The sequence below is a fragment of the Parasteatoda tepidariorum genome, chromosome 11, assembly GCF_982258835.1.
Source record: "Parasteatoda tepidariorum strain Cologne lab strain chromosome 11, Ptep-v5.0, whole genome shotgun sequence".
NCBI classification, from domain to species: Eukaryota; Metazoa; Arthropoda; class Arachnida; order Araneae; family Theridiidae; genus Parasteatoda; species Parasteatoda tepidariorum.
Genome location: NC_141765.1, coordinates 41,317,041 through 41,330,343, shown reverse-complemented (window position 1 = coordinate 41,330,343; position 13,303 = coordinate 41,317,041). Strand labels below are relative to the sequence as shown.

Below are 13,303 nucleotides of genomic sequence, written 5' to 3'. Positions count from 1 at the left end.
AATGCTTTTGATCACTACAGTATATAAATTAATTTATCATATACATTAAGGAAAGTATTCAATATTCAAATGAGAGTATGTGGTAGCCCTGGTAAATTAATACTTAATTTTACCTACAACTGTTATTTCAATAATCTTTTCACTGCCACTTGCAAAATTTAACCTTGGAACTTTTTGCTTACGGCACTTAGCATGATGAAGCCATTCTGGTCCACTTATTGTACCAGCCGTAAGCAAAGGGTTAAAAGTTGGCAGGTATTCTAATTATACACAAATATTTTAATATAAAGTTAAGTATATCTAAAGAGTTAGGAATTAAAAAGAATGCTTCTTTTATGCATAAATTTTCTTATAAAGCACCCTGTTTGGGAGAATGAGTAATCATTACAGAGCAAGAGAAAATCTTTTTTTTCTCTATCATTAGAGAAAAACCAGCAAGCCACATGAATGTCTTCTCTTCCTTGCACAGAAAAATATTTGCTAACAGTCAAACAAGGCACAGCTAATTTGTACCAGATTCTAATTCAGTTATTGTGAGATAATAGAAGTGCAGCTATTACCTACTTTTTTTGAGAGAAGATGCTTTTAAATTTAGATAAAAAATATTGAGTTCTTAATACTTCTAAATGAACTAAATTTTAAATAACTTATTTTTAATTAGTACCAGTATTTATTTAGAATATAATTATGTATTTTTTATAAAAATAATTTATTTGAAACAATTTGTTTTTTCATTTATTATTTCATTTTAAGTGTTCAATATTTTATTTTATTATTTATTTATACTCAATGTCATGCTGGAATAAGCATAACATACTTCTTAACATTTAAAACCCATATTTTTATCTTATTTAATCCCTTTTCAATAAATAAAAATCATTATTATAATCTGTAATCTTTTTATATCACAACCTTGAATTGAGAGCAAAATAAAATCTATTTTAAGAGATTCCCTCTACATCTGCCTAACACATTAGCCTAGAATTCGAAACCATTATAACAGGGGTGGCGAACCTTTATGCACCAACGTGCCATTTTTTCAAAATATTATTTAATGAAGACATAGACGTGCCGTCAAATAATTTTGACTTCCTGATTATTGGGAAAATAATACGTATTACTAAATACTATCAGCTCAAATCTCTTTATTCACTATGAAAAAAGAATATATTTTGCAATGTCTCAGTTATACGCGCAATTCAACTTAAAGTAACATGACTCCTGTTGTTGCAGATTAGATGAGAAACAACTTACATTAGGTTGTAAGATGTTAGTTTAAGCAGGACTGTTAACTTTTTTTGCTAGTTATTTATTGTTAGCTTGCTTTTTATGGTTATTGTTTATTTGACATTAATTGTTAATAATTGTTTTTTTTTGTGAATTATAATTTTATTTGTAAATATGCTTCATAGTGAACTTCGTGATTGGTGGCGTGCCACAAATGGCATGTGTGCCGTTGGTTCGCCATCCCTGCATTATAAGGTTGCTAATATTTTGGATTCATTAAAATTCGCTATTTCTCATGTTTTCTTTTTCGCCAACACATTTGAATGCGGAGAGCTAGGAAAAAGAGCCTTGACATTTAATTTAATCAATTAATAGCCAATACTTGGCTTCCTTAAATTTCTTTGGCGAAAACTATGCTAATTTACATATGAGATGCACATTTTTGATTTCATAGTGGGAGGAGGTGTCCTGAATATTTTTTTTTACTTTGAAACTCCACATGATTCCATATTTCTGAAAAAAAATTTTAAAATTTTTTATTGAAATCAATTATTGATTAACACAGTTCCTATTGTTTAATATCTACATTACTCTTGTCTACATCACACTGGAATAATATATGGACAACTGATAATAGATCCATCAACATTTTTAAATAATGGTAATTCATCAAAGCTCTTCAAAGAGAGTAATTTCTTTAATCAACAAATCTTTTCATAACAAAATATGAATTCGTCAACTATTGTAAATCATCAAGTACTTTCTTCAAGCATAAAATTTTATCACAACAAAAGCAAACTCTCTCATGCCAGCCAAAAACATTGCTTGTTGCACACATAATTTGCATACACTGCAAATATAAATTATGGGCCAAAAGATAAAGTTAGCTCAATTAAAATATAACAGTCAATCAATAGGTTATAAAAGAAAAACTTACTTTTTCAATATCAGATGGGTCAGAAAATTGAAGTAAAAGTAATTCTGCTAGTAAAAGGGAATAAGTTATAATATTGAAGAGAATGAATCCCAATAAAGATTTGCTTAAAAATCCAGGCTTATCATAAGTCATATCTCTTAAATGAAAAACCTAGAGAGAGGAAAATTTAATAGATTTAATTTGATAAAAAAAAAGTATAATAGCTTAAAGATGCTTATGAACGCTTATGAAAATACATTTTTTACAATAAACATACAATACATTTTTGTTGTAAAAATGCTATTAAACATACATTACCATAACTTCCTATGTATTATCTGTAGAACATATGTTTTAAAAAAAACCATGGAAATCATTACTGCGGATAATCTACTTCCTCGGGTAATCCAAGGAAATAATATTTTGAACATCAGACTCTCAAATTATCAATTGACTTTTGTCAGCCATGAAAGTGTTAAGGACAATAAAAATTCATGTATGCAAATTCGGATATATGAACGAGAACCATATAGGTGAAATATATTTATCATTGAAAAACTTACCAATTAGGTGTGCATTCACATTTCTGAATTTGCATACATGATTTTTTTCGCATCCAGTGTAAATGCCCCTAGCATGATTGCATCACCCCACGTCTCATTTCCTGCCGATGAGCATTGGCTCATAAATGACAAAGATTCTGCTGGTCGGCGGAACTTTGAAATTCATTATTTTTTTCTGTGGATCTGGCAACATCGATTATACAGGATGGCAGATTACCTGTTGAAATTTTGCCACTGGGGCAGAAAGCAGAAGCAAAAAAAAATTTATAATTGAAAAGTATAAATGAATTGATTAAAAAGACAAGATTTATAATTGCAGGCACACACAATTTATTGGAAAATTTCGAATTAGAAATTTATTGTTCCTACATTATACACTCTTTTGAGAATCAACAATGCATGAAGCAAAAATTAATTTATAAAGAAATTTTAACTATTTTGAAATAAATTTTATTTAAAATTTTATTGTTTTACATTGAGAAATTTTACTTACACATACTGGTAATACTTAACAAGCAGTAAGTCAATTTTCATTAATTTCTGTTAAATTCTTCATTTTACTCTTTATGATAACAATTTTGGTAGTTATTGTTTCTTATTTTCACAAATTTTTTAAAATATTAATGATTTAAAACGAATTAATTGCGTACCACAAACTTTGAATCTTGCATTTGATTAATCACTTTTTATTACTAATCACTTAGATAATACTTAGATAATCACTATGCAATTTTGTTGATCGTTAATACATATTTTCAAATGGTTTTTAAAATCTCAACGTTTTAATACTATATTATTTCATTCTACGAACTTGGAATCGCATATTTGAAGAATCATTTTTATATACTTCATTATTGACGATTCATTAATGAACCCATGTAGTTTTATCGATCACATTTTTGTTAGTTATCATTGTCAAATTTTCTCATGGTCTTTAAAATCTTTATTTTTAAACTACATTTTTAACACTATATTGTTTAATTCGGAGAATTACGGATCCTGCATTGAAGAATCACTTTTTTACACAGTCTATTATTAACAATTCACCCATAAACACACATGGTTTTTATCAATTGCATGTTGGTTAGTTATTATTGCCACGGATTTTCATAGTTTTTAAAATCTTGATTTTTTTTTATGCTGCATTATTTTGTACAGGAAATTTCCTTTGCCTCTATTTATTTAAATATTTATTAAATTTTATGCTTTTGATAACTTGAGTTTTCAAAAGTTCGAGGTAGGCTCGATCCAGTCAACCTTGAATTATTGAGTTTCTACTGTTGTTAAAAAATAAACTGCTACAAATAAAATAGGACAAGAATTTTTACGTCAGTCACTGTAAATAAAATTAAAAAAAAAAAATTATGTGTAGTATGCATACAGCTAAGTACCTTTTAAAAATAATGCTTTCTTAAATTTGTACTTAAAAACTATGTTAGCCTGAAAAATAAACAAAGTTATCTTAAAATAATAAGTTAATGCAAAATATTTCATTATTGAAAAAGCTTACTTCTGCCCAAAAACACACTATCAAAGATGATCCAGACAACAGTATAGGGTAATATGCACTCATTAAACTAGATGCCCAGAGCATAGCTTCATGATCCTGAAACAAAACAAGTTTCGTAAAAAAAAAAAAAAAATTAAGAAGAAATCAATACTGCAGTTTAAAATTAAAGGAAAACAATGATTCTTAGAATTCATTTGTCTGGTTTTGACCTTTTTTTGGAAGTGGGACCCAGGAACATGAAAGGTGCAGTGATTTTGGTTGTTATGTCAATTTACGGTAGCTCAATTATTTAGCTTAATGAGAACATTATCAAATTGATTAAAAAAGCACAGTAAATTATGTCATAGGCTAATTGGAAAATCCTGCTCTTTGCAAACTCTTGACAGCAAGGAAACCTTTCTACAAACAAAACCAAATTCCCTGAGATTTCCACAGTTAAATGAGTAAAATTTTGCTAATTGTCCCCATATAATTTAATTATTGATTAATTGTCTCCATCTTGGAATTTTAATTATTACATCCATAAATGTGTATTAAGAATTTATATCTAAATATGGCAGAAAACATTTACATCAATATTTTCCATTTTTCAAGTAAAATTGTTTATTGTTTCAAGCCTAAATTTGTCATGACATTAAACAAATAATATTACGATTTTAATTAAACTCTTTGATAATTTTATTGCAGGCTTTAGAAAGATCAAAATTGGCTTGAAAATATTATAATTGTCCTAATGTTTAAGAGAACTGAAATTATTCATTAGAATGAATAATAAAAATGATTTATTTAATTAACAATGACAAGAAAAATAAATATAAGTGAGACAGACTGGTTAAAAGATATAATTAGTTACATAAATGTGCCTAATTACAGATTGTACATACTCTGTGCGTAATGAGAATATAATACTCATTGAAATGAATTTGATCAACACAATAATATAGTTAATTGCTGATTTCTCTAATTAAAGAATTGAAAGTATATTTCCCTGAGAATTTTAGGTTTTTCCTGCTTCCAGAGTGAGTGGCTACCCTGTGACATTTTTTCTTTCTTTCACTTTTTATCTAATGATGTTTAAGCTACTACAATAATTTTTTATAAGCAAATCATGTTTTCAAAGTCATTTGAAGACTAGTGGAGTCATAAATTGACTATTTGAGGAGCCATATCTCACCCACGGTTAAGAGGTTTTGCACATCTAGTTTGATAGATTATCACAGAAGTTTCATCTCTGTTATGTTTGATTTTTGATAGATATAATGGTTGAATAGAAATAATTTTCATGTTAGTAGATTTGCTGGAATATAATAACTTGATGATTAAGTTTAGGTAAAATTTAATTAAGGAAGTTTCCATCTTTAAATACATAATTTTTCACAGCTTAGCTGATATAGATATATTGCGTGTCTCTTTTAAATTTAAAATTAACTTTTTTATTGAACATTTTACATAATTTTTTAATCTCAAATTAACGATATATTTCAAATCAAATTATATTTTTATAACAAAAACTTAGATTGCGCTAAAACTTTTCACAAAAATATATTGACAATAAAAGATTTTCATAAAAGTCATCAATATAAAAGTCTTAGATTGGTGCCTGGGAATGATAGTTCACAAGTTATGCTAATTTGTGTATCCATAGAGGTTCAAATAAAAATTGTTATTTTTTTATAACTCAAAGCATCAATATGCTTTTAATGATAATAAATTAGCTGAATTCTTTGACTGAATTTAAAATACTTACTGAAGTTTAATTATTTTTTAAGTATTTTAGTTAAAAAAAAAAAGAAGAGATAATTTTTAGATAAACTTGTTTATAGAAAAAGTTTTATATGTATATATATACACACATATATGCTTTAAGCATTTACAAATGTGACCTCACATTTCTATAGGGCAAATCCCAAGAAAGAATAAAATTTTAAAAATTAAAAAACAAATTGTAAGGCTTTGAATTAATATTTAAAATAAAGTACAGTTAAAATTTGTGTGGTTTGTAATGCAAAAAGAATATCAATTCAATTAGTAAATTATAATTCACTTCAAATGTGAGATAAATCTCCAGTTACTATTAATACCAATACCATTATCAGTTAATATTTAAAGTTAATCTCCATCAGTAAATTTTATCTTTTTATTCAGGTACAGATTAAATTAATGTACAGTGCATTAAACAAATAAATTTTTTTCAAAAATGGCATAACTTTTCATCTAATTATTTTTAAATTTCTATGTACGAAGGTAATCTTATTGGTTTGATATTGTTATTATAAATGTTCTGATTAATTAGTAAAATTTTATTACCCACGCTAATCATTCATAGTTTAAGAGTTAAATGATTACATACAGAGTAACATTGATTTAGACGTAATATACTGTAGGAAATGATGTATTCAACCTTAGTTTTCTGCCAGATCATGCAGAAGTCACAGTCATTACAGCTACATTAAAAACCAAATTAATTCTTACAATCAGAAAGAACATTTAACTTACTGGAGATGAAAAATAATAGCCTCTTAGAGCAGTAGCCATACAGATTAATATATATAAAGTTTTTTGGGTTGTCACATTAAATGCTTTGAAAAAAGAGCGCTGTTTCATTCGACTGAATTCAGACTTGAGACAGAGAAGCTGCAAAAAAAAAGAAAAAAATTATAAATAAATAAAAAATAGTCAAATGTTAAAATTTTTTATAAAAATGAACCAATGTAAATAAATTAAGATATTTTTTTAAGATTACTATAAACTATATCGCTGAAACTCACAGCACTAAACATTATAAATATACGATATTTTTTTTTCAAATTACTAGAAAGAATAATTTATTTTGGTCACTTACATAACCTTACGACTTTATCTGTTAATATTTTTCCTTATAAGAACACATTTGAATAAAATTTGAGTTTTCTTCAAAACAAGAAACTTGTTAACATCAATTATACATAAGATAATAAAAATAATCAAATTAATACTTTAAAAGATGTCATAATTATGTTGCTTTAAAATATGTAATTTAAAAAAATACTTACTAATTGTATAAAAGATACTGCACAGATGATGTAGAATATGGTAGAAAAAGCAATATAATAATTCAAGTTAGGATCTCTACAAGTTCCGCCACTGTATTGCACCTATTTTGAGAATGTACAAGTTAAGACAGCGAGTAAAATATAATAAAATATTAGTTTTTAATCAATAATTGGTAATATTTTTTCAATGAAAACTATTTCACGACTAATCTTAAATATTGTATCCGGAATAGTAATTTTAAAATTGTTGCAAAAGGATAAATAATTTTATTATTAACTTGAATGTTACCATTTAGCTTGACTACTTCAAATAGCAGTTAAGTATCTCAGAAAATAAATTTTAAAATTGTGTAAGAGAAAACTATGCTTTCAATTTTAGCTTTACTTAAATTCCACCACATTTGCATTTTTGTTTCTTTGCATGGACCAGTCTTATTAACTCATCTAACATATTTTCAATTGAATTGAGGTTCTACACATGCAGTAGGAGAAATTCATTGTTTGGTAAAATGGTTATTTTGAAGCATTATCTTGTTTGATTATGCAGTCTAATCAAACCAAATGCCTGAACATGTTAATTTTGTTAAATTAAACATCGATATTTAAACAATGCACACAATTAAAAACTACATGAATTTTAGGTTTATTAAAATTAAATTTTTTCTCTGACATTTTACATTTCGTGAAAACTATTTGCAGCGGTACTTTCGTTATTTTGCGATTGCTGTGCATTTTATTTCGTCGGGAAGTAACAGTTCTTGTAAGTTATTTTTAGTGAGACTTCTGCTACTTAGCAATTGTGCATTATTTCATCACTTTTTTTACCTTTTTGTCTGTCAGGTTCTTTTTGTCATTAAATTCAGTATTTTTTTTCTTCTTTTTACTTTTTTGACATGTGTTTGTTTAATAATTTGCTAGATAGTCAGGATTATTTTTAAACAAATAAACCTTTAGTTGATTATATTTTTAAAAAATAATATAATAAAAAATTATTAAAACAAGGCTTACGTTTAATTTTAAATTTATTAAGCATAGAATTTGACCATTAGTCAATACAACTTTATTACTTTAAACAAATAACAAAAGGTCTAAAAATGTTTTAAAAGCAATTTTTTTTCAACAATCAATTTAAAAAATGTTTTACTTAAGTGAACATTGATTTGATTTTTGCGTTGATTTTTTTAAAAAAACTTTTAAAACATGTAAGTAAAATATTTTGTTACAAATATGGACTGTTCGCTATCATTTATAGATTAATTGTTATCTTTTTGATATTCAATTGGCTTACAATGTGTCATTGAAAAAAAAAATGAAATAACTGTTGTAACTTAAAAAAAATATTTTTTAAGTTACAACGATAAAGATACATGTTTAAATATTATTTAACTGATAAGTATTTGATTAAAATATTATTTTAAAAATTACTATGGCCTAAACATTGTCAATGTAAAAGTTTAGTGTTGATCATCAATTTTTTTATAAGGTTTAATGGCACATATAAGCACTTAATAACTATGTTATTGTTCTAGGCTTTTAAGTTTAAAAAAAAATAAACAGAGATTATATTTTAAAATTAAAACCAATTTTTTTAATAAATTGTTCAATGAAATATTTATCTACTACTAAGTCGAGATTATGAAATTATTATCATAAAACTCTTTCTAAAATCAGAATGTAACGGAATAAAGAAACTTACTTCACAAAAGCAAACACCGTCATAACAATCTCCATGGCCAGAACAGCCATTAGAACAAGTCATATTTAAGTTAGCCATTGTAGCCCATAAACGAGGAAGCAACACATTGGAAGTCACTTCATTAGGTGAGTGAGAACAGTTAATCATTCTGTCCCCAGAGACAAGCACTGCTCTTCAACCCTTTAGTAAACCAATGATGCTGTATACAAGAAAAAATGAAATATTGATCACTTTTTGACAAATTAACAAAAATTTGCTTAAAATTAAGACTGAATTTACAAAATAAATAATAAATACTCTGACAATAAAAAAAAATGATTAGTTGAACTTTATCTTTTTTACATTGCTATTGGATATAATTTGATATCAAAGTTCATGTTTTTTAAATAAAAAGTACCACAAAATTCAAATTTTTATCACCGGAAAGAGCAGCAATTTACTTTAAAATTCATTTTAAGCAATGTGTGCTTAATTATACTAAACCAAATTGCACCTCAAACCATTTACCACCGCTAAGTTAGAGAGAATTCAAGTGGTTTTTTAAGAGTGCACAACTTTTTTGAGTGAAGGGCTACTTGTATAGCAGATAGATTAACGAATGGCCACATGCTTGCTTAGTCATGTTAGCGGAAAATATGATAATTTTTATAAAAACATTAGTGCTCTAAGCACATTTTTTTAAAGTAATTAACTTACTTAATATATATACATATACACCCTTTGGCAGAATTTTCTCAGGCTTTCTCTGTGACGAAACTCTCCAGCACTATTATTTTTCTGCAAGATACTTTCAATAATAACAAAGATGCATGTTTAATTTACAGTAACAAAAACGCTGTTTACAAAAACAAAAAAATTGCAATTCAAATTTAACATGTAAATTTCTGCAGAAGAGCAAACCAAAATTATTTACTACCCAAAAGAAAAATCTTTCTGCAAGAACTCTGTTAAGTTCTGAGAAATGTCGTCGCGATTCTGCCACGGGGCATATACACATAAATATTAGGGGTGGGATATAAATTCTAACCAAAAAAAGAAAAAACCTGTAGTGCTTACAGAATATAAGTGCAATATATATATATATTGCACTTACATTCCGCACATATGCACAATATAGATAATATATATATGTATATGCATTTTATAGAGTAATATGAGTTTGAATTAAATATTTTTATTAAAGAAAATTTATAATGTTTAAACAAAAACTAAAAATTAAAATAAATCCATTATAATACAAAATAAGATTAAATATTTATTTATTATTATTCTTAATATTATTTAGATTTCTTGAATTATTAGAGCCTTTAAGAGTTTTAAAAAGAAAACATTTCCTTCAGTTTTTTCCTAAAAATATCACCCAAGCCAAAAAATTTTTAAAACAAAATAAATTACAAATAATAAGCAGTATAAAAACTCTCGTTTTCCTCAAGTTTCATGGTGCAATAACGCCGCATTAAAATATTGGGATACTAAATACCACGTACAATTGCATGGTGCCAACTGCGGAAACGATTAAAAAAAATTTTATTTACGATTACATATGCATAAATAAATTACATCAAATAGCGATTAATTTAATTCCCGATTAGAAATTACCGTGTTATTAACATTGCAGTTAAAGTAACAGGAATATCAAAATCACAAAGAAAAGCATTTTAATAATAGCAACAAAAAAAAATTACATTTACGATGAAATTAGCATGAATAAAGTGTGCAGATAAGTAATTATTTGCATGTCGTAATAAAATTTGGAATTTTTAAAACTACGTGAGAATGCATTGTAGAAACTGACAAAAAAATGATTGAAAAGTGATGACTCAAATGGGAGGCTTAAAATTTTCATAATTCTCTTATGTTGTTAAAAAAATTCATTCTGTTCAGAAGTCCCTGAGATAAAATTTCATATTATTTTATATTAGAAAAAAGAGTAGTTAAATATAAACACTCTAAAAAATTAAAACATTAATTTAAATATATTTTTATATATAGGTTGTATTTTAGGTTTCTTAAGGGACAGCATTTCTATTATACAATTTTTATTTATATTTAGTAAAAATATAAATTCAATAGATCCATTCTTCGAATTAAAAAAAAGAAAAATTTTTTTTTAGTGACATGTACTGAAAAATACTAATAGAAAAAAATACTAATTGAACAAACTTTAAAAGTTTATTTAAGCAGGCAGAAACAATTTCTATTTACAGGTTAAAAAAAATTAACTTTTTATTACTTTATCTTAATTTATTCAAGCCTACCCAAATTGTTAAATGGGAAAGACAAATTCTTGAATGAGACTATTTCCTTACATTGTCTGCTTGTAAATATTTTCTTAAATTTTTGTAGTCCTAAGGCCCCTCAGGGTAAAATTAGTTGAGACAGTTTATTATTATCATAAAAATAATATCAGCTATGAATTAACATTCTTTGCTGCAACAAATAAGCAAAAACACAAAGGCATTTAAATTTAATTACTAAGCATTTAGCATTATTTGTAGCATATTTTTTCAGGGGAAAATTTATTATATCCATTATACTGATAACAGTTGCAAGTAGGTAAATTGTAACCTGTGTATCAAATACTTGTAGAGAGGAAAAAGTGATATGATGGTAGGGTGAGAGGAGCTAAGATATGGTGGTAATTGGGAATTACTTAACCTGATATTTTTTAAAGTTTAAGCAACATTGCCAAGCATAACTTTTATCCATGCTTTTGTAAGATTAAGGGCTATTAAATGGTTGTCTAAAAATTTATTTACACTTCTTAGAAAAGTTTAGGATTAACAGATCAACTCTGAAGCAATGTGCTGAACCAGAGTAGATGTTTGGAGGCATTTTACTTTATGTTATGCATTTTACTTATGTCAAATGAATGTGAATTGAGAAGTTTGATTGCATTATGCAGGACTCGTAGTGGGCCAGGAGATTACTTTTCCCAAAAATCAGGACATCTTCTGGAACGGTATACTTATACTAGCTTACATAAGTAAAACAGACTAAAAATATATAATTTGCTCAAGAAACAGGATAAGAAAAAAAAATTTTTTTTGCCTTATTAATAATAATAAAACAATGCTTTTAATTCAAGAATTTTTTTGTTAAGAACAGAAAAATCTATCAACTTCAAGTAAAATTTTATTAATACTAGAAAACTCATAATAGTTTTGGAAAAAAATATAGACAATTTTTAAGGTATTGTTACATTAAATAAGTAAACAGTATAAATTAGTTTACATTCTTTCAAACACCACTATATATTTGAAATTAGTTATAGAATTCAAGTTTCTTTTTACTCAAATAACTTTTATGTACGATTTCAATAATCTTGAAACAAAAACAGACTGAATATGTCACCCTAATATTTTTGAACAAAGTAATTTAGTAGATGAGATTTCTCAATTAAAAATTTTATAATATAATTACTGAATTTTAGATTGGAAACTATCATTCCTAAAACAGAAGAAAGAGACCTAATATTATTGAATGATAAAAATACACAATTCCACTTTATAAAATTTATTATTGAATTTGCAAAAAATGATAAATAAACAATGACCCTAGTTTAATATTTTCTTAAATTAAAATAAATGCAGTATTTGATTTGCATTAAGAATTAAATACTTTGAAAATTTCTATTTTTAGACTTCTTAACACAAAATTTACAATTTTTATTATTTAAGACAGGAAAATAATGGGTAATCAATAATATAAAGATGTATGTCATGTTTATTAACAGCAATTTTTTCAGAACATTCTATATTTACAGAAATTGTATCAGCTAAATCAATACTCAACAATAAAATAAAAGAAATTAAGATCGATAGAAAGCTAACAAATATTTCCTTGGATGCTTCACACCTAAATATCATTTCAGTCTTCAAAATTTCCATCAAAACTTATTTTTTGTTGCTTTAGCATGGCATAACAATAAACAAGTTCTGTATGAATGGTTGTTTTTTATTGTCCAAAGGAAAAATTTGAGAAATTTATCTCTATTGCAGCACTACTTGTAGGACATGTTTGAAGACTTAAACCAGTGCACAGAAACCTTTGGATATTGCATTGTCATGGCATTATCAAATCACACACTGCACAAATGACAATCGTAAAACAACATTAGTTGGAATTTCGTCATTCTTCATATTTAATAGACATAGCGTCCCTTTCTTTCTAAATTTGGCTAACTTTTTAACGGGGAAACAATTTGTTCTTCCAGGAATTCCATGGAATGATGTGGGTTCATCTATCCTCAGTTGCATATTCCTGTCATTTAATTTTTCATTGTTTAAAATTCATATTGCATGTACATCTGAATGAAAAATTATTTCTTTGTTACATCTGGAATTCCAGCAACAAAAA

The 13,303-nt window shown here is 26.2% G+C and overlaps 1 protein-coding gene across 5 annotated transcripts in view; it reads right to left on the bottom strand.

The window, feature by feature from the left end:
• LOC107453283 (uncharacterized) overlaps positions 1-13,303 on the bottom strand; it is an 81,000-nt gene that overhangs the window by 23,985 nt on the left and 43,712 nt on the right. For 3 of the 5 annotated variants that reach the window (XM_016070068.4, XM_016070058.4, XM_016070042.4), the window contains exons 2-6: positions 8,945-9,143; positions 7,249-7,350; positions 6,713-6,850; positions 4,217-4,312; positions 2,165-2,314 (exon numbers count right to left, since the gene is read on the bottom strand). In XM_016070068.4, the coding sequence (XP_015925554.1) occupies positions 2,165-2,314; positions 4,217-4,312; positions 6,713-6,850; positions 7,249-7,350; positions 8,945-9,091 (633 nt within the window). In that variant the 5' untranslated portion in view covers positions 9,092-9,143. Of the gene's footprint in view, positions 1-2,164; positions 2,315-4,216; positions 4,313-6,712; positions 6,851-7,248; positions 7,351-8,944; positions 9,144-9,640; positions 9,732-13,303 lie in introns of all 5 variants that reach the window. The other 2 variants (XM_016070052.4, XM_043044904.3) reach the window with 2 other exon arrangements.